The 23,256-nt window shown below is 33.4% G+C and overlaps 1 protein-coding gene across 2 annotated transcripts; it reads right to left on the bottom strand.

Moving 5' to 3' along the window:
- Positions 1 to 13,386: 13,386 nt before the first annotated feature.
- On the bottom strand, positions 13,387 to 18,569 carry LOC107911776 (proline-rich protein 4). 2 transcript variants are annotated; one of them, XM_016839700.2, is made up of 4 exons: positions 18,360 to 18,569; positions 16,151 to 16,426; positions 15,330 to 15,608; positions 13,387 to 14,752 (listed from the first exon to the last, which is right to left on the bottom strand). In XM_016839700.2, the coding sequence occupies exons 2-4, from the start codon at positions 16,406 to 16,408 to the stop codon at positions 13,589 to 13,591; spliced, it is 1,701 nt and encodes a 566-aa protein (XP_016695189.1). In that variant the 5' UTR covers positions 16,409 to 16,426; positions 18,360 to 18,569; the 3' UTR covers positions 13,387 to 13,588. The 2 variants fall into 2 exon arrangements, with proteins under 2 accessions (XP_016695189.1, XP_040961660.1); XM_041105726.1 differs by lacking the exon at positions 18,360 to 18,569 and having other exon boundaries at positions 16,151 to 16,456.
- Between the last annotated feature and the right edge of the window lie 4,687 nt (positions 18,570 to 23,256).

A 23,256-nucleotide genomic window follows, 5' to 3' on the forward strand; every position in this document is an offset into this window, starting at 1 on the left:
AAACCGAGTCATGCAAATGCCTAAAACTCAGACTAACATGAATACCAAAGAACAGCTGACTAAGGCTTCCTTTGGTTTGTCATTGCATACCAGTGAGGTGCAGTTTGGGGGAAAAAATGGTAGCAGCCTCACTGGTCAGCCGTTTGGTTCAGCATGCCAGTCCGGTGAGAAGCCATCTCCACCACGTTGGTCAGCCCCAAATCAACTGGAGATATTTGGTCCAGTAAAAATTTAGCAACTTCAGTTGCTTTTTCTTTTCCTCTTTTACCCATATATTATTTCTTGTGTTTCTTCTGTTTGATAACTTGTAAAAGCTTACGGCTTTTCTGATGTTTTGTTACCCTTCTTCTCCCCTTTCCCCTTCCCCTTGGGTTGCAAATCAGTTTGGTCAAGGACCTCTTCCGTGTTAGTACAAAACTCCGGTAAGGAAAAAACTCGAACACACGATCGGAACTCGAAAAGAAAAAGAAGAAATAGGACAGGCTCCAAGGCGTGTATCAAGCCACTATCTTTAAGGTTATATTCGCCCCCACTTATCTTCAGTGTGCAAACGAGTTCCAAGCAAATTAACCTCGAGGATACAATGAAGCCAATGACTATTTGCGTTTTGCACTGACGAGAATAGTCCACTATGCACTGAGTAATGTATAACAAAAACTCAATTTCTACAAAGGATTTCTGCAGCAATACTTTATAGAATAATCTAATAATATTAGAAAATGAAGGAAGAGAAGAAATAATATTAGAATTTGTTGATATGATTTCCAAATAAAATCCCATTCCTATTTATAGGAATTTTCATGTCTCTTCATAGAGACATCTTTCAATAGGTGTCTTTATGAATAAATAAATAATAATAATTATTCATTTAATTTTGTAACTATTCAAATAATATTTTTTGAATAGTTATAATTCTTTTTTAAAAATCAAATGATATAATTTTTGACCAATGACCAAAAGTTTTATCTTTTGATTAATTACACCCATTCATTTATAGTTATTGGGATACTATAAATATTTGAAAATATTCCAACAATCTCCCCCATTTTCAAAATATTTAGATTTTGATATTCTTGGAAATCAATTTGCATAAATAAAGGTGTCTTACGATTGAACCTTCACTTAGTGAAAACATGTTAAAGTTAATCGAAATTATATGGTAGACTAAGCTTTGAACCAACTATTCCATTTGATTAACTGAACACATCTCACACAATGATTTCAACATCAGTCAATGCATAATATCTAGGGACACTATTATAGCCATGTGTCTATGTCCTCTTTTCATGAGTGCTGTCAGAGCCAAGCCCTTAAGCTCCTAGAAGCGGCCACACTTCCACTCACATAGGTAGATCCCATCAAAAGTGTTCCCGTAATTATAACACTCTAACATATTTATGTTATGGGTCTATTAAGAGTACATTACTCATCCTTCCCTTATCATTACGGGTACCTAGCACTTTAATCTTAGGATGGATTTATTTATAGTGCTAACAGTCACATACTAATGATGTACTTTGTCTCATTGAACTCAAGACTTGACGTTATACCAAGCGTTGAGTCGAGTTTCCATCATGGGTGACTCTAATTAATAGGCTTGAGTCCCATCCCTTTTGAGGTCCTTTTTACTGCATCTCTGGCAAGACTTTTTGTCAAAGGATCTGCCAAATTTTCACTTGACCTCACATAATTAATAGTGATTACTCCATCAGAGATTAATTGTCAGACATAACTATGTCTTAATCCAATGTGTCTAGACTTTCCATTATATACTTGGCTATATACCTTTGCTAGAGTAGCCTCACTATCACAACGGATAGAAATAGGTGAAATTGGCTTAAGCCATAAAGGTACATCATAAAGCAAATTTCTTAACCATTCTGCTTCTTTAGATGCGGCGGCTAATGCAATAAATTCTGCTGCCATGGTGGAATTAGTAATACATGTTTGTTTCTTGGAACCCCAAAAAATGACTCCTCCACCAAGAATGAAGATCCACCCACTAGTAGATGCATGATCTTCCAAACTTGTAATCCAACTAGCATCCGAATACCCTTCTAAAACTAGAGGATATCCATTATAACACAATCCATAGTTAATAGTTTTCTTTAAGTACCTAAGTACTCTATTTAAAGCTTGCCAATGCAAACTACTTGGATTACTTGTGTATCTACTCAATTTTCCAATAGCATATGCAATATCTGGTCTTGTACAAGTCATTATGTACATAAGACAACCAATTAGACTTGCATATTTCAATTGATCAATTTTCCTACCAGCATTAGATACTAATTTTAATTGAGGATCCATGGGTGTAGATGCTGGTATACAGTTGAAAAGATCAAACTTTTTAAGCACATTTTCAATGTAATGTGATTGTGATAAAGCTATAGTGCTTTCATCTCGGGTTATTTTAATCCCAAGAATAACATCTGCTACACCCATATCCTTCATAGCAAAGTTGTTTGACAAGAATTTCTTTGTGTTTTCTATTTGTTCCAAATCCGTGCCAAAAATGAGCATGTCATCTACATATAAGCAAATTATAACACCCTTTCCATTATCAAATTTACTATATATGCACTTATCGGATTCATTTATTTTATAGCCATTAGCTAAAACAACCTTGTCAAACTTTTGGTGCCATTGTTTTGGTGCTTGTTTAAGCCCATATAAAGATTTAACAAGCTTACATACCTTATGCTCTTGTCCTGGAACAACAAATCCTTCCGGTTGCTCCATGTACACTTCCTCTTCCAATTCACCATTTAAAAATGCAGTTTTAACATCCATTTGGTGAACAACCAAATTATATATAGAGGTAAGTGATATTAATAGTTTAATTGTAGCAATTCTTGCTACTGGAGCATAGGTATCAAAGTAATCAATACCTTGTCTTTGTGTAAAACCTTTTGCTACCAACCTTGCTCTAAATTTATCAATGGTTCCATCGACCTTCATTTTCTTTTTGAAGATCCATTTACAACCTATTGGTTTGGAACCTGGTGGAAGATCAATTAAGATCCAAGTTTGATTTCCCATTATTGAATCCATTTCATCATTTATTGCTTCTTTCCAAAAAGCAGAGTCTTGAGATTTCACTGCTTCTTCAAATGTAATAGGATCAGATTCGGTATTATAACAATAAGGTATCTTATTGCATATACTTTCACCTTTTCCTTCTACAAGAAACATAATGAAATCTGGTCCAAAATCTTTAACCTTTTTAATCCTCTTACTTCTTCTTAATTCTTGACAAGATTCATCATTATTATCAATTTGTTTCAATGGAATCTCATTCTCATTTGAAGAATGAATCAATTGTTGTGGTTGTAATTGTCTTGATATAGAATTAAATCTATTTTCATCAAAAATAGCATCTCTTGATTCAATAACCGTATTAATTGAAATTGAATCATTTGGTTCAATTACTATGAACCTATATGCCTTGCTATTATGTGCATAACCTATAAATATGCATTCAATTCCTCTTTCACCTAACTTTTTACGTTTAGGTGTTGGAACTTTTACAATAGCTCTACAACCCCAAACCTTTAAATAATTAAGGTTTGGTTTCCTTTTCTTCCATTGTTCATAGGGGGTTATTTTAGTTTCCTTATTAGGAACTCTATTCAATATATGACAAGCTGTTAGAACAGCTTCTCCCCAAAAACCCTGTCCAAGACCTGAATATGATAACATTGAATTTACCATTTCAATCAAGACTCTATTTTTCCTTTCAGCTACACCATTTTGTTGTGGTGTGTAAGGGGCTGAAACTTGATGGACAATTCCAGTGAGTTCAAAATAACTTGGATTATAGTATTCTCCACCTCTATCCGATCTTAAGCACTTGATAAATGATTCACACTGAAGTTCAACTTCAGATTTATAAACTTTAAATTTATCAAGCGCTTCATCTTTTGAATGCAATAAATATACATAACAATATCTAGAACAATCATCAATAAAAGTAACAAAATATTTCTTTCCACCTAATGTAGGAGTATTATGCAAGTCACATAAATCACTATGTATCAAATCAAGCAATTTTGTTTTCCTTTTAACCTTAGGGAAAGGATTTCTTGTAATTTTAGTCAACATACAGGTATTGCATTTTTCAATATTATTATTAAAAACAGGAATTAAATCTAATTTATACATGTCATTCAATTTTCTATAATTCAAATGACCTAATCTATAATGCCACAAACAAAATGATTCAACCATATAAGCAGAAATAGTATTTTTATTCTTATTAATAATATTAAGTTTGAACATGCTTTCATACATATACCCTTTTCCCACAAAAATTCCTCCCTTAGACAAAATAAACTTATCTGCCTCAAAAACAAGTTTGAAACCAAACTTATTCAACAGACTTCCAGACACTAAATTTTTCCTAACTTCTGGTACATAATATACATCATTTAAGGTTAAAACCTTTCCAGAAGTGAATTGTAGTTCAACAGACCCTTTGCCTTTAATTGTTGCGGTGGAAGAATTTCCCATGTACAAGACATTGTCATTTTCACATTGTGTGAACTTTGTGAACATGCTTTTGTCTTTGCACACATGTTTGGTTGCTCCGGTATCAATCCACCATGTATTATCATCTTGTGCCATATTAATTTCAGATATCATTGCAACGAACTTTTCGTTATTATCAGCCTTAGAAGATGATAGCATGAGCCCTTTTGTTTCTTTTTGAACTTAGGTGCTCTATCAGTCTGATTGAACTTTCTCTTGAATGGTTTAGTAGTCTGTACTTCCTCCGTAACATGTACTTTGGCATTTTCAGAATTTAGGTTCTGATCTTGTTTTCGATACTCTTCTTCAATACGAAGATGATTTGCCAAAGCCTCAAGAGATATTTCCTCTTTCTTATGTTTTAGACTTCTTTTAAAGTCTTTCCAAGATGGAGGAAGTTTGTCTATTATGGAGGATACCACAATCATTTCATCCATTTTCATATCATATTGCTTAAATTGATTCAGCATCTTTTCAATATCACGAAATTGTTCCATAACAGAACGACCATCAACCATTTGATAATTATTGAAACGACTGACAAGAAATTTCTTACTTGTAACATCTTCTGTCAAGTATCTTGCCTCCAATTTGTCCCATAATTCTTTAGCGGTGACGTCGTTTTGGTAGGTGTCGAACAAACCATCAGATAAACCATTCAATATGTGGCCCATGCACATGTAATCAGCATTGTCCCATTTTTGTCTTTCTCGGGTTGCAGCAACAGATTCATTTTCATTCTCTTCAGGTCTTGAAGTATCCAAAACATAAGCAATCTTCAAAGTTGATTACAAAAAGTGCATCTTTTTCTGCCATCGTCGAAAATTGCCACCATCAAAACGATCAAGTTTAACAAAGTTGGAAGCCAACTCCCTTAGTGTTCCACTTTCATGTGTTGTGGTAGTCATCATGAAATATAACCTTAAAATTGTTAGTACAAAACTCCGGTAAGGAAAAAACTCGAACACACGATCGGAACTCGAAAAGAAAAAGAAGAAATAGGACAGGCTCCAAGGCATGTATCAAGCCACTATCTTTAAGGTTATATTCGCCCCCACTTATCTTCAGTGTGCAAACGAGTTCCAAGCAAATTAACCTCGAGGATACAATGAAGCCAATGACTATTTGCATTTTGCACTGACGAGAATAGTCTACTATGCACTGAGTAATGTATAACAAAAACTCAATTTCTACAATGGATTTCTGCAGCAATACTTTATAGAATAATCTAATAATATTAGAAAATGAAGGAAGAGAAGAAATAATATTAGAATTTGTTGATATGATTTCAAAATGAAATCTCATTCCTATTTATAGGAATTTTCATGTCTCTTCATAGAGACATCTTTCAATAGGTGTCTTTATGAATAAATAAATAATAATAATTATTCATTTAATTTTGTAACTATTCAAATAATATTTTTTGAATAGTTATAATTCTTTTTTAAAAAATCAAATGATATAACTTTTGACCAATGACCAAAAGTTTTATCTTTTGATTAATTACACCCATTCATTTATAGTTATTGGGATACTATAAATATTTGAAAATATTCCAACATTCCGGTTCCTCCTTCATCCAGGTAAGGCTCCTTCTCCTTCTTCCGTTCTTCATTCCTTTTTCTTCTTCCATTCTTCATCTTCTCTTCTCAGCATTAGATTTACAGTTAAGATCAGTGCATGAAAAGGATCTCAACATGCTTCAAGATTTAAATCATTTCAAAGAACCAAATGGTAGATAGGTGGAATCTTTGGCCTATATTGAATGGAGACGCAACATTTATCTTTGAACTGTCACCAAATAGTGTATGAAAATGCAGTGCTATCTTGAATTAGATCATTCACACATGCTAATATGAGGCTTCTTCAGTATGATGGCCAGAATGTTCGGAATTGTTTAATTCAAGAAGAAAAATGAGAGCCTGGGATGCATTACTAGCTCTCTAAAGAATCATTTCAGTTTATACTTCCCTTTTCATTGTGCTTCGACTATACTATATTCTACTGCTGCACATAGATTGGAACATTGCCATACAAATTTTAATGTTGCTTCTTACGTGCAAAAACAGTTAGATCATGTATTCTTGTACCTTTTGTCTTGTTTTTCTTTTCCCCCCTCTTAAATTTGGCTGCTTGCCTCTTTAATCATTACCAAAAAAGATAATTTTATATCATCTATGGTTGCTGAGATCGTAGAAAAGATAAACCTTTTACTTTCTGCATAACTCATGGAACACTAGGTGTATTGAAGGCAGGGATTGGGTGCCCTGAGCTAGAAACCTTGGCTCTTACTAGTTACTGCTACCCTGCTATGTTTGTAGGGTCTCAAATTTACAGCCTATTTTATGGTCTGCATTTCTGTATTCTCATTTGCTTCGAAGGAATAGGCTTTTAATTCTTTGTTTCTTTATCATAATAGTTGTTGTTTTGCGTAAATGGAATATTTTATTTCACTGTATGTACGATATCTTTCCATTTGAATCTTTAAGGTGATACAATGATGCTTGTTGACTTCTTGTTACATGCTTTCATGTTAGAAGGGTTAAACTTTATAGCAATATTCATTGTTGCAAAACTAACAGTTTTGGCCTTAAAAACCATTGGCATGGTGTCATTCTACTCTTAATGTCCCTGGTTATGCTGTAAACTTGAAGGAGATCGGTTTCTGCATATTATGCTAAAAGGAAATGAAATTGCTTGAAAATTTGTACAACATTCGTAAAAAAGAAAAGAAAAGAAAAGCTTGTTTATGAAGGCTTTCTATTATCTACCACATGATTTGGCATATCTAAGGACACACGTTGATAGAGATACATGTAATGGAAAATCCAATCGAGTTGCAATTCTTTCTCCAGATCTCTGAGGCTCCCTTGCTCAGACCTGGTCAAATGATGCAAATCCGAAATCATCCACTGGTACAAAAGTCTACGCGCTACAAGGATTTCCACCAAGAGCAGAAGAGAGCAGTGATGATAACATGGTGTTTTGGTGGCAAGCAAGTAGCTATTACTGGATCATGGGACAATTGGAAGACCATGTACTGGAATCTCTATTATGGTGTCTATGTTTGAAGTTCCATTCTTTAGCTTGAGCAGTTTTCTTTTCACAATCTAAGTTGCAGTAACTTTTATTTCTTCTCCTTTCAGAGAACCCTCGCACTCTTTGGGTAAAGATTTCATTATCATGAAGATGCTCCCATTTGGTGTTTACCACTACCAATTCATTGTAGATGAGCTGAGGAGATATGCTCCAAACTTACCATGCGAATTTGATGAGTCTGGGAATGCTTATAACATTTTGGATTTGCAGGTATTTTCAAACTTCGTTTTTCATTTGGATTGCAGATTCATCAAGCAGAGATAGGCTATCCCTGAATCGGGAGCCTGTTAGTTGTTATATAACAAGAAGGATAGATATATACATATTATTAGTATGTGAGTCTATTTGTAGCAGCTCCAGCTGCTGGACTTCCTCTTATGCTGTATCAGTAGCTGAAGAGCTTAAATGATCCAACAAGATAAAGTAATGATCATTGGTATCTGATAAATTGGTATAAAAGAAGGGAAATTGCAGTTGTATCTGTAGTCTGGCAGTTGCTTTCAGCAAGGACTCCATTTCTGCTATCACGCTTGTGTTTTCAATGGTTTGATATAAATCTGCTACTTACATATCAATGACATCAGCCTGTAGTTCATTCATAATTATGATTTCGAAGTGTTCATGGCATCTCTATTGCTATCTTCTCAGCTTTCAAGACTAGGAAGTTGAGAGTATTCTTCATATATTGATACTTTGATGCATTACTTAATTTGTTGCTTGAATACCAACATTAATTTGATGCATTACTTAATTTGTTGTAACAGGAAACCAGTAGCAAACCAGCATGCAGACCAGCATCCTAGCTGAACCAGATAAGCAGCAGCATTTTGTTTATTTTGTTCATTTGTAACTTGATTTAGTTGCAATGTAATTTATACTTAAAAGTTTGTAGGAGTAGTTGTTGATTTATGTTTGATGTTATAGCTGGTATGTCAGCTACATTTTGTTTGTAATTCTATCTAGGCTTTGGGAGCAGTTATACATTAGTTAACTGCTATATTTCATTGTAACATAAATGCTTCTCAAGTCAATGAAAAAGATCTGATTTTTTGAAATCAAATTCAGTTTTCTTCTTGTTCAAACTTCTTTGCATTCGTTTTTTCTTTTTCTCCTTAGTTTTTTGCTAAAAAAGCCAACTCATGTAATCCGGACTACATGTAATTCGTTTTTCTCCTATAATTAAATATATGATTAATTTTGAAATATTAAATAAAATATTTTTTTGAATTTTTCTCTAGTTTTAATTCATTTTTAATTATTTATTATTGAAAATAAATATAATTGTAATAATTTTTAATCATTTATTAATTTTGTAATTGTTAAATAATTTTAAAAACTTCTATTATATATCATTTTTAATTTAATGTCCTTAAAAGTCATTTTCTATTTTCACTTCACCGCTACAGTTGCGTTTGAATTCAAACACCCACTCCACCGCTGTTTCTAATCTCACTGCTACAGTATCCAATCTCACCGCTACAGTAACTAATCTCACCGCCACTGCTGTTTTTAACCTCATCGGAGGTAAACACACTATCCATCCAAATTAAGCCTAAACCAAATGCCTTTAACAAAAACACTATTTGAAGATCGAAATGGTCAAAATTCTTTTTAGCTCAAAATTCTTCGAAATTATCAAATTAGCATACAGTCATATACTGAATTTACCATTTCGAAACCTCAAAAAGAAAAACTTAACCAAATAATATGCCACTGATCGTGCTTGATCGTGCAACAGTAAAAAATCATTTCAATAATCCACACACCAGTGAAAATTCAATCCTACAAAATAACAGTCAGCTCCAACACAAATATCATGGCCCAAAAACAAAAAATTAAAAAAAAAAAACGAGCTGTATAATAGGCATTCAGCAATCAGTTACTGCAACAACATCGATTAGTTAATTACAAAAATTTCACTATAATTTCCAACTTAAAGTACAATAATGCTGAAAACGACGAAAATTTTAGCGTAAATTTAGTAGATTAATCAAAGAACAATATCTAAAGATGCAAAAACTAACCCAAAAACTACTAAAAATATATTAAAACTGAGCTCTTAAACCTATGGATTTCCACATTTACAATTTTAGAAATTCAGACGAAATTCGAATAATTAGAAAAAAAGTTTCTAGTTTTCACAAATAAATAAATTATATAAATTAGGGAGCAAAAGAAATTACAGAATATTCTAGAAGAACAGAAGGAGCGATGTCTTCGGAGATATGTTCTGATTCCCGATTGAATCCGACACCCGACGCAGAAATAAGAGAAGGTAATTTAGGGGACGATGGAGGGGTATTTCGGGAATAGAAAGAGAAAAAAGAAAATGTGGAGAGAAGGGAGGCGAGGGCAGGATTGTAATAAAGATATAATCAAGGGGTAGAGGGGTTTATGAGAATATTTTTGGAGGCTTTGCCGAAGGTGTGGGAGGAGGGATAGGATATCTGAAAAATACTTATTTTAAAAAAAAAAGTTATCGGATTAGGGGTTTTTTTATGATGGGATTAGATTGAAATAATTAAAACACTCCTGTAAGTGTTTTAAGTTAATTTGTAAAAAATACTTTCATCTAAAATTGCTTTTTGCCACATCAGCTAAATCGGAAGCATTTTCCTGTCGTTTTTATAGGTTTAGGTTTAGGGGTTTTTTTAGAGTAGGGTTAAAGTTTTATAATTTTTAAGGTTTTTGATTTAGGGTTTTGAGTTTTTTTTATATTTTTTAAGTTTATTATATGTTTCGTATTGAAGAGAACGCGTCATTTGTTGATAACTTCGATTGTCAAATAAATATATTTTCGTTTAGCTGAACTTTTTTCAAAACAAGCGGAGAAATATGTTGAACAAATGAAGGGCAACCATGTTTAGAGTGAGGACGTACTGAAAGAAATTAGTAATGCTACAACACGAGCAAACTGTATGCATCTAGTGTGTCACTCGTGCGATTATCTATTGTTTCAGGTTACGGAGTTCGACAAACTGGACCGAGGTATCGCCGAGGGAGCGTACCGTGTACACTTGAGAGAACGGACCTGCAACTGTAGGAGATTTGACGCACTTTGTTTTCCATGTGTTCATGCAATTTCAACATGTAGCAATCAACGTTTAGATCACATGAGCTTTGTGGACGAAATGTACAAACTAGAACACATGTATAACGTGTGAAGAATTGTATTTTCACCGTCCCCAATTGAAGGTATGTGGTTGCCAATATCGAGCGCTCCATTCAACTTGTTACTAGACAAATCATTGCGTCACAAACTAAAAGGTCGATCGACATCGACACGGATACGCGACAACATGGATATTCAGGAGAAGACAAACCAATCGAGGCTATGTGGGTGGTGTAGGAACCTAAGGTATACAATATCGTCATGTCCATATCGACGAGATGATATAATGACAACATCTCATTAACATATTTATTAATTTTTTAACTGCAATTTGTTTGTTGATTTTTTCATTCATACTCAAAGTTTGTTGTAATTTATAAACACGCATTTTTATTATACTATACAAATCAATAAAATATACGACTTTGTTCCATTGTTCCCGTGCAGACTTGATTTAATAATATGAAATGACAACGACAATCAATTTTGATGCAAAAACAATATTTATTTATAAACATAAGGATGTACAACATTGATATAATAAAAACATTTCATATTTCATTTCATATTTATTTAAAAATTTACATGAGAAGTACAAAAAAATAAATCAATCCAATCCCCGGTCAGAATGTGTGCCACATCGGGGTGGTCGGCGGTTGCGAGTCAAATTCCTTTTTGGTTCAACCTTCAGTACAAGTTGTGGTCTCGGCCTCTCATCTTCTTCGTCTTCATCCGTAGTTGATTGCGATCGGTTACTCCTCGATTGCATCGTGTACTGTTCTAGGAATAGGTGGTTGCGAAGATGGTCCACCTTAGTAGAACAATTATCCCAAAGATGTTTACGACACCATTGACATAAGAGGTACAACTATATTGTGTTTCATACACCGATGACATAATGATTAGACTTTCGGTCGGTGCCCTAAACATAAATGGACTATACGTCTTCAGCTACATTGTTGTCTTCTGAAACATCGATGGCATCAGCGTGTAATATACCGGAGACGGAGGTCCATAAATAAAACTTGGCATCAAAGTAGAAACAGAAAAATGTGGTGTAATATGCGGTGCTTGTATAAAAATGACGGGGTTAGTATAAGCACTAGAATAAGTCGAGTCATACTAACCAGGTATGGTGCGATCATCGATGTTGGTTCTTGCATAGGTGTATACGATGGACCTGTCTTGGCAACTCTGCCAGACTTTGGATGCCTAGGCACCCGTCGTGGCCTCCTCATATGTGGTTGCCTACCCCTCGCCTTTTCACCTATCAGATATGGCTTGCCATGTACCATAAACCATGACCTGTACTCCAGATAGTAGGCTAACTCCGGAGCGACAATAGTCTCGCGAGTAGGTAAAAACTTGTACCTATTGTTCCAAATGTTGATATATTGCGCGTGGAATGTAAGTCAATGCTCATCCGTTCTCTCTCTCCCACAAGTCGATATGATGCAGATCTTCAATGTCTGATGAAATCATTTACCTGAACTTGAATTGCCGCAACACTCTATCCAACCCGTGCATCTCCACGGCTATCTCAGTCGTTGATGTAGTTTAAACTGTATTGTTAAATTAAAAGGAACTCAACTATAAATAAAAGTCTTTCCCTCATTTGTAATCATTTAATTAAAAAATAATTAAACACTCTGAAAACATTTACTAAAACACATTGTGTGGAAATTTTATTGTGCCTTTTTCTTTTCATTTGTTGCTTGTTTCATTAGTATGTTTGCTTTCATGAAGTTTTGGTGTCTTGGAGAATAGTCACCTGCTATTACTTGATATGTATACAAAATAAAAATAAATAAATACAACATAACTTTTTTAATCGCAAAGATAAAAATTCTAATCTTCAATAATTCAATCTTTTGTATCAAAAACTAACCAATGGTTTAATGTTGAGAATTTAGACTTTTACTCAAATTAGATCACAAACCAAAAATTTCTTTTTAAATTTTTTAATCTATAACCGAAATTAACTCTATTCCATTATTATTCAATATATATTTAATCGACATTTATAAGATGATTTTCATAAATAAATCTTACACATTTAATGATGAATTGTTGAATATTAATAATGCAAAATAATAAATTGAATCTTAATCTTAGAGTCAGACACTCAAAACACTATTTTATTATAGAAACTTCTTTTATATCATTAATATTTGCATTTTTTTAGTAAAAAATAATAACATAAAACGAAAATATTAATCGGCTAAACCTTAATTCGGTATCGACCGAACTAAATCAGCAGATAATAATCCTTTTATCGTAATCGGGAGATCTTCGTATACCTACAAACTTAAACTTCCGGAAGCTTTAACCATAATACCGACAACTCCATTATAAATTCTTGAAATATGGTAGATCCTTACTCTCCGAAATTTATCCAAATTTATTCGACATAATTATCTAAAAAGAATAACTGACATATTTCTATTCATAAATAATAATTTTAAGCAAACTTACCTAAAATCATGCCATAAATCATGTTTGAACTCCATTCACATTTTCTAGGAACTTATTCGAAGTTTGTAAAAAAAAATTCAAAAGCAGATTTGTTTAAATTCGATTAACATCCCAAGAATCACGTGTTTTTTGGGAGGGGGGTCATTGTTAACAAAATGAAAAGTTCACAATTCAATTCAAATTATTGAAGTATACACAAATGTTATTTAAAAAGAAAACCTCGACAGTCAAACAAGAAAGGTGAAAAAGAGGGGTAAGTGGAAAACCTAAAAGCAATTAAGAGGGAGTGAAATAGGCCCTTGAGCTCCAAACAAGTACAATGAGAATCAAGTGATAATTTCTATACATGACTGAATTAAAGATACCACAGGTTTACCTGCCAAACCAAGCTCTCGGTGGCTGTATATCACTATCATTCATTAGCTTATCCAACACCACATTGAGGTCAACCGACTGGCCATTCTCCGTCAACTTTCTAACTGTTGCTCTAACATGGTCTCTAGGAAATCCCATGCCGGTTACCTTGTCCACCACATCATCAATGGGAACCCTGTTTCCAGGTCCAGACGGAGCTGATTCACCACCACCCCCGGATACAGTAGGTAATGCATGTGGTAGTACCCTAGCTGTCGGAAGCTGCGGATAACCACTTCCAGTAGAAGAGGGGAGCTGCTGCAATTTCATTGGGGAGGCACTGCCATACTGTGGAGGTGATCCACCATAAGCATATTGTTCACTAGGCCCAGATTGTGGGACATATCCAGTAGAAAATCCTGGACCAGGCCTTCGAGATGGTGGCTCATGCATTTGAGGTGGAGTCCCAAAATACTGTTGGGAGGACGGAGGGCCACTGGGTTGCTGAGAGGGTGGCTGGCGCAGGTTTGGTGGATAGGTCTGAGAAGGAACATAAGCTGCCTCATCAGGATGGTGGCCCATGGAAGGTTGGCCTTGAAGGGGCTGTGGTGGTTGAGAGTACTGCAGTGGAGGGGCCGGTTGATATGGCTGATGAGTCGGTGCTGCAGGAGGGGGATGTTGCTGCTGTGTAGGAGGCATTGGGAAGTGTTGACTTGGAGCCTCCTGAGTTTGGCCAGGCGGTGGATAGTAAGCATCTCGCTGAGGGACAGAAGGAACTTGCTGAGTAGGAGGCATCGAGAATTGCTGACTTGGAATCTCCTGAGTTTGGGCAGGGGGAGTATAGTAAGCATCTCGTTGAGGGACAGAAGGAACTTGGCTCTGAGGGAATTGGTCTGGATGCTGGACTGGAGGTGGCAAATTTTGCTGGGGAAGAGCTGGAGGAGGAACAGTAGGAGGCGGAGGAGGAGGAACGGAAGAAAGCGATTGCGGAAAAGAGGCAGCCAATGGAAGCTGTTGGTGAGATTGAAAAGGAGCAGATGCAGCTTGTTGCATGGAACCTATATGTGCAGTGTTATGAGTTTCTGATGGCTGGTCCATCTTGGTCTCCTGCAGCTTTGCATGCTGTAAAAGAGCTTCAACACTCTCCTGCTTTTCTTTTACAACATGCACCTCTGTTTGCACCTGCACATGATTGGTCAAAACAAGAAATAATCACTCAAACCAGTGATCAAATTACTCCTCTTAGCAAGTCTCTTAAGTGCCATGAATAATCAGACATATTTTCTATGGAGTCACAAGAAGATCTTGCTGGTGAATAACATATCCCTAGGATTTAGTGAAAGTGGATGAGAAATCCACCTTAGCTTTGGAATCTAGATATGATTTCTTGATAATGGATGAAGACATAGAGCGATATAGACAATCAGGTTCCAATTTAAAGAGACCAAGAACATAACACAAAATCAAGTGTTTAGATGGTGTGACAACTTCATATAATATATCAAGGATACCTATGCAATTTACTTATTTGACTGCTAAGTCAATAACGGCCACTTGAGCTAAAAAAATACACTACGTAGATCTATTTCTGACAGCTCTTAAAATCATCATCAATCACAGCTGTGGGACTTGAGCTAACAAGCTAAACAATTTACATCTAATTCTTCCGTTACATACCAACGGCAGCCACAACAAAACCAAATACCATAAGTTTGTTTAAGAAAACATCTCTTTTACTTTTCCAAAAAAAAGAAAATACCTCTTTTAAAATGTTCTCCAGCTGTCTCATTTTCCCATCAATGCTTCCATGATTGTTTCCTACAGACATCTTTAAATCATCCACAGAAGTCTCAAGGTTACTGGTTCTACTCTCCAGCTGTGTAAGTCGGTCACCAACACCTTCTAACATGTGCATCAAATTATCAGTATGTTTCTTCATGGTTCGATCAATTGCAGCCACTAAAGATGTGTCAAAGCCTTTTTGGTCCTTTTCTAAAATGTCTTTTACAGGTTCAATAGAGTCAAGAGAACCATACTTCTGCCCAAAGCAAGGAAAAATACAGGTAAACAATAATGCAGTAGAAGAAACCCAACTGTATCTCTTAACTACTAAGAAATTAAGTTGATACCAATAAAAGTTTACTAATCTAACCATAACAAAAAAGAAAAAGTCATTAACCAAAAAAATAGCAATCTCAAAAAACTCACATGTAGTAAGGTTAACTGTCAAAAATTAATTCCAAACCCAGAAGATTATTAATCAAACCACATTTCATTGAATAAATCCCAAAAATTATAAAAAATACTCCAAGTAGTACATAGTAAGGTTAACTTCTAAAAAATTATCACCAGATACATAAGATCATTACTCAAACTACATTTTATAAAATAATCCCACAAAACTAAAAAAATTGAAGAAAAAAAAAGTTTACAAGCAACTTTAATTGAATCAATTTGAAAATATACATATATATCTATTGATCAAACAATAACACAAAATAAAACTAAAAAATAAATTCCTCGGAAAACCCAAACTTTAAATAACAAAAAAGTAGAAAAAATAGGAGGTTAAAGATTTACCTTAATTTTAGCATCAATTGAACTGCAAGACCTGGAATTATTATTAACTCCCAGGGCATCAAGGCTAGCTGAAACAGGTCGGAGTGGCTGGAAATCATAGCTGGGAAGGATCTCTTCTTTGTTATTAATCCCTTTATTACCAGAACTAAACCCAGAGCCTTGATTGTGAATATCTTCATTTTGATGGTGATTAATCATATTGACAAAATCTTTGCTGGAATTTTGGGGAGGTGAAGAAGATGAGGATGTTAAGTCCATTATTTGCTCTTCCAAGAACTGCAATGCATTCATTAAGAAGTTCTTCAATTATTTGGTTTTGGTTTTGGTTTTTTCTCTTTTTTAAGGGTTGAATTAATCCAGTTTTTATACTGTTTAAATAGAATTATCTCCGATACATGGTAAATTTTCACTAGTAAATTTAGCAAAATAACACATTTCTGTAAGGAATAATAAAAAAATACTAAAAAAATTAATATAACAAAGAGAACATATGTTAGATTCTTATTCCTGTTGATAGAAATTTAAAACTCCAAGAGTGCATAGAAAATGGAGTTTATTAAATATAATCCAAAAAAAAAGTGAACTAATACATCCATTAAAAAAAAGAGAGAGAAAACCCCAAACATGCCTATAAATATTATTGGGTAAAAAAAATAGATATTGTTAATTTGTGAACAAGAAAAAAAATTAGCCTATCTAAGAAACATATATTAAGAAAATAAAAACTAAAACGAAGAAAGCATGTGACCTGCTTGTGAAGTTGAAAATTTGTATGTCAATGTATCAAAAATGATATCTGTAAAGAAACATCATTCACATCTCCTGATCCTAGATTACAGCACTAGGATCATTCACAAATTTCTCCTTTGTCCATTGCAATTCTTAAACAATGGCTTTATGATTCCATGAATGGATAATAAGTGAGAGATGGAAAAGTCAGTTCATTTATGAGATTCTTTTTCGTTCTTTATAAATAGGTAAAAACTAGACCCTTATTATCAGGCAGCTAATCAGTCAAGCAAAATGTTCAGTGTCAGTCCTGTTTTTGTTTTAATAACTAGAACCATTTCTCTTATGGCTGAACAGTTTAGCAAAACACTCTGTTCTGCTTTTGCTTCGTTAAAGAGAACCATTTCTCTGGAGGTTAAAAGTGTAGGAAAATGTTTCAGTTTTTCTTTTGCTTGAAACACTAGAACCAGCTACCAAACACAGCTAAAATGGTGGACACAGACTAATCATTTTCTCCTATGCTTTTATAGTTTGTCCTTGCTAATGACATTCTGTGTTAATAACAAAAAGAAAGGAAAAAGAAGACCTTGAAATCATGAAATTTTGTGTTCAAGTAACTTTGATTCAAATTTATGTTGATTTTATAATGTTGTCTCGTTCATTTATTTGACTTTACTCTTTAAGTTGCGTTGACTCTTCATTTTTAAGCATCGGTGACTGATGCATCTCAAAAAACAGGCAAAAGGATATGATACTGTTAGGACCATCCAGAGACAAGGAAATTGGAGAATTTTTAAATATATGCATGTATGAGACATTTAAATCCAAGCAATGTTGATTAATTATGTGGTTTTTATATAAGATCTTGCTTATAATTGTCACTTCTCTAAAAATTTTGTCAATTCTCACCACTTAGAGCCTAACACAAAGCCATTTTCACTACTTTGATTGCTCAGTCGCGGTAATATCACTAATTGTATCCTATCTCGATAGACTAGTGAAACTTTCAACTCCGACATTAAGTTATTACATTTTAGCATCATGATCGAGTTCTTTTCCATCTTCTGACAAATTTGAATGTTAGAAATTTTTATTATAATATCTTATGAGTTACAAGTCAATTTGCATTATACAATAACTTAATATTACATTTTTATTGAATTTGGTCCTTATATTTTATTTATTTATTTTAATTTGAAACAAAAGCATTAAAATCGAGAATAAACTAACAACCCAAAAACTCTACATTCGCATTCAATCAAACTCAGGTTCAAGAACAACGTGAAAAAAAATCTCCATCATATTCTGCTAATAAGGAATCAAAACCCTAACCCTAAAATTGGGAAAGGTGGTAAACGATAACTTAGAACCCTAATTCCCACCCCTTCTTTTATCAAGGGATCGAGAGAACCAATTAAAACCACAAAAATAAAAATCAGATATGATAATATGAAGCGAGAATTTATGGCAATCGAAGTACCTGACGGCGCCGGTTCGAAGAAGATGAACGAGGATCGCACTTTCGAGAAGAAATAAGATTTTTATTTTTTACTTTTTGCTATTTTTTAGTTTTTCTATTCTATCACTTTTGCAGTGTTTTCTACGAAAGAAAGACCGAAGAGGTAGGAAGCCGCAGTACATTTGTAGTCTTTTCGACCCAACCCCGATCAAATTTAGGTTCTTTAACAGTGTCAAAATATGTGACACGTTCAACTAATAAATTCGCTTAATAAATATATAGATTATTAAAACAACAAAATTATATTTTTATTATCATAAAAACTATAATTTAATTTTAACTTTTTAAAAAATTCCTGATCTCGCTTTAATCTTTTTCCTTAATTAATTTAAAAATTCAAAAAATATATATTTTTAAAAATATATATTATAGAAATTCAAAAATTGAATATGAATAAAATTCGAAAATTAAAAGAATATTTAGATTTCAAAATTTTGGAAAAGGGAAAAAATATTATAAAAATTCAAACAAATGGCTCTCATTGCATCGTTATTGATCAACATCGATAATTTTTTATTTTTTTATTTTTTTAATATTTTCCCATTTTTTAATTTTTTGAAATATTAGCTAATTTCTTATTTTTATTTTTGAATTATATACATTAATTTTTAAATTTTTATAATATATATTTCTTATATTTTTCCTGGAATTTTTAAGTTTTTCTAAAAAAAATTTAGAATTATTAAAGTGGAAGGTCCCTATTTTGTCTACATGTCACATTCTAATTTGACTACTTCACTTAATTTATCTAAAACGAACGACGATGACTAATTTGTTAAGAATTAATTGAATTGAAGCTATAGCGTCATCATTTGTTGGAATCGAAATATCTGCTAGATCAGGATTGCTATTTGTATCGATTAAACAAATTGTTGGAATTCCCAAAGTGATACATTCTCACAGAGCCGTATATTCTTCTTGATGATCAACGATGATTACAATATCAGGAAATCTCGTCATATATTTAATCCCGCCCAGATCTGTTTGCAAGCGAGATAATTGTCTCTTCAACATAGTTGCATCTCTTTTCGAAAGACGGTTGAGTCCCCCGTCTTTTGTTCTGTTCTCAAGTTCCCGAACTTATGAAGCCTCGTTTCTGTAGTGGATCAATTTGTTATCATACAACTGAGCCATTTTTTATTAACATAATGACACCGAGCCCTTATTGCAGCCCGCGCTACCGAATCAACGACTTTATTTTTGGTACCAACAATTAAGAATTGTTTTCCCTAACTGCATCAAAAACTAAATTACAAGCTTCTGGTAAAAAACTACCGGTTCTAATCAGATTTGGAATCACCATGACCAAGAAAGAGAGAGAGAGAGAAAACAAGTTATTTGATAACATGGAGCTTATAACCAATTAAAAACTTTAAAATATATCAAATTTTAAAAAAATTATTGTTGAAAGTTTGTTTTTATAAGGTATAAATTTAATGTATATTATATAATAAGATATACAAACATTTTAAGTAACAATGTAATGTATCGTTTTAATATTGTAACAAGTGTTACGCGTAACTTACTAATATTTATATTATTAATAAGATATTGATTAGATTGGTGTTAATGGTTAATAATACCAATTCGATTAATAAAGTATTAATATATTTTTATTAAATTACTACTATTATTATTTTGGTAGTCTTTTTATTTTTTCATGCATTTATATAATTTTTAAATAATAAAAAAACTACAATTAACATATTTAGGGATTAAATCTATATTTAATGAATTTATAAACAAATTAGTTATTAGCACTACACCAATAATAATTCTTTAGTAAACTTTAAAAATATTAACTTTTAACTTGGAATGTTATTTCCTCACCAAATTTGTGTATATAAATTATGTCACCATTGAGTTGGTGTCACAAGTCAATTCAACACCATTTCACAATTGATAACAACACTGTGATAAAAAAATTTGTAGTGCATTTAATATTGTTAATTTGATGTATTTATGTGTTTTAATTTCGTTTTACTCACAATTTAATCTATTTTTTATTTTAATATTATACATATTTCATGTGTTATTATGATTAATTAGTTTCAAACTATACATTTCACTATTTTTTTGTATGTATTTCTTAAACACACATCTGTATTTTAAATTCATGGTTTTCATACGCATACGCATACGCAAGTGATAAGATTTCTTGTTTAGTTAACTTTTCTTATTTTACACAAAAATGATAACAATTAATTGATAAATGGTAACATTTTAAAAAATGTTTTAAAAGTATTTTTTAAAAACTATAATTATAATACTTTTTTAAATTATTTTTTAAAGCTAACAAATTATCTACTCATTGGATTTTATATTATTTTTCAAATCACTTTAAAAATAAATACTCTATTATCTATTTATATCATCTTGATTAATATCATCCAAAAGGTAAGATTAAATACATTTATAAAAATATAGTGTTAGGATCGTCCCGATTAAGCAACGAACAAGTAAAAATAGTAGAAGAAATTGAGAAGATGAACACACAAATTTAACGTGGAAAAACCCCTCAAAAGAGGATAAAAAACCACGGGCAAAGATAATTTTACTATAATGACAAAAGAATGAAGAGTACAAAAGATGGAGATAAAAACTAAACCCCGAAAACCCGAAAAACAAAGAACCCTCAAACGTAAACACAAAATTCTCTGAATGTGTTATGAGTTCTAATCTAATGAGTGTCTCTTAATTCTAAGATTATAAAGGAGCCTATTTATAGGCTAAATTAGTAAGTCAAATAAACTATACTAATAAATGCTAAATATATTATACTAATAAATACTAAATCTTCTAGAAAGAAAATATATTTTTGTTTAACTTGACTTGCAAGCAATCTCTTAGAATTTGGGTCACACAATTCTAACAATCTCCACCTTGACACGAATTCTTTCAATGCCATCTTTGCCAAAACCCGCCACGGGCCTATCTTGAACTATGCAGGGAATTAACTGAGTCGAATCTATGCTTAGAAGCTGGAAGACTTCTAGCCTTCGACTCGTGCACTGCCAAATCAAAACTAACCCGGGTCTGATTTTCACGAATACAGTGCCCTAACTTTTCAAAACCTGCATCCAAAAGAGAACCTCTCTTCAACGAAACGGTCATACCTTTTTCCCTCCTATGACCAAGTTGCCTCCGCTTCAAATGAGTTGACTTTGACTCCGTAACGGACGAGGGATGTCTGATTTCACCGGTCACTGTAGAACCTTCTAGAATATAAAGACTGCCGGTTCTTTTACCTTTTAACAAAACGAGAGCTCCACGAGATACTTTAATGTTGCTCGACTCGATGTTGATTCTGCATCCTTTCAAGTCTAAAATACTCAATGAGATGAGATTCTTTCGTAAATCAGGTACATACCTGACATCTGAGAGTGTCCTAATCGTCCCATCGTGTATCCTAATTTTAACAGTACCAATACCGATTATTTTACTAGATGAATCGTTTCCCATGTGCACAACTCCACCTTCAACTGAACTGTATGTGGAGAACCATTCTCTATTGGGACACATGTGGAAAGAACATCCTGAATCTAGGATCCACTCAGACGTAAGCTTGGAGTTATCGCTCGTTGACACTAACAAGAAATCATCACCGCCTTCATCGACCAAATTAGCACCAGCTACATCTTCCTCGTTACTCTCAGCAGCTCTTTTATTTCGCAGTTTATAACAATCTGCTTTGACGTGACCTAACTTTTTGCAATAGCGACACCTTTTGTCTCGTTTCTTTGATGCTACCAAAACGGAAGCTTGTCTATCTGCTTTGCTATTCAAATCAAACTCATTGTCGAGTTTGTCTCTACTCAACAAATGACCCTTCACATCTTTGAACGAGAGTTTGTCTCTGCCATAAATCAGGGTCTCCCTGAAAGACTTGTATGAAGAGGGTAAAGAGCACAATAATAGCATAGCTTGATCTTCATCGTCAATATGAACCTCAACGTTCTTTAAATCATTTAAAAGAGTAATGAATTGACTGATGTGATCTTTAAGAAGCTCACCTTCGTTCATGCGAAACGTAAATAGACATTGTTTCAACACTAAACGGTTAGCCAGAGACTTAGTCGCATAAAGAGTTTCTAACCTTTTCCACAAGGCGAATGAGGTCTTCTCCATCAATACCTCCTGCAATACTGTATTCGCGAGGCACAACTGGATTGCAGACAAGGCCTTTTCATCAAGCTCTTCTTATTCTGTTTGATTTAGATTCTCAGGCTTTTTCCCTGTAACAACCTTTTTCAAGCCATTTTGAACTAGAATTGCCATCATCCGAACTTGCCACAGATTGAAATTTGTCTCACCATCGAACTTCTCAATTTCAAACCTTGTTGCTGCCATCTCTGACCGGGCTGATCTATGAAAGTTAAACTAGCTCTGATACCACTTGTTAGGATCGTCCCGATTAAGCAACGAACAAGTAAAAATAGTAGAAGAAATTGAGAAGATGAACACACAAATTTAACGTGGAAAAACCCCTCAAAAGAGGATAAAAAATCACGGGCAAAGATAATTTTACTATAATGGCAAAAGAATGAAGAGTACAAAAGATGGAGATAAAAACTAAACCCCGAAAACCCGAAAAACAAAGAACCCTCAAACGTAAACACAAAATTCTCTGAATGTGTTATGAGTTCTAATCTAATGGGTGTCTCTTAATTCTAAGATTGTAAAGGAGCCTATTTATAGGCTAAATTAGTAAGTCAAATAAACTATACTAATAAATGCTAAATATATTATACTAATAAATACTAAATCTTCTAGAAAGAAAATATATTTTTGTTTAACTTGACTTGCAAGCAATCTCTTAGAATTTGGGTCACACAATTCTAACATATAGTATAATATT

The sequence above is a fragment of the Gossypium hirsutum genome, chromosome D11, assembly GCF_007990345.1.
Source record: "Gossypium hirsutum isolate 1008001.06 chromosome D11, Gossypium_hirsutum_v2.1, whole genome shotgun sequence".
Lineage (NCBI taxonomy): Eukaryota > Viridiplantae > Streptophyta > Magnoliopsida > Malvales > Malvaceae > Gossypium > Gossypium hirsutum.

Bases quoted from the DNA above. Each gene is read 5' to 3' on its own strand.
- LOC107911776 (XM_041105726.1), bottom strand. From the start codon at position 16,441: ATGAATGCATTGCAGTTCTTGGAAGAGCAAATAATGGACTTAACATCC. The intron at 15,609-16,150 runs GTAAATCTTTAA...TGCTTTGGGCAG, and splicing joins CAATTGATGCTAAAATTAAG to AAGTATGGTTCTCTTGACTC. The intron at 14,753-15,329 runs GTATTTTCTTTT...AATCATGTGCAG, and splicing joins TGGAGAACATTTTAAAAGAG to GTGCAAACAGAGGTGCATGT.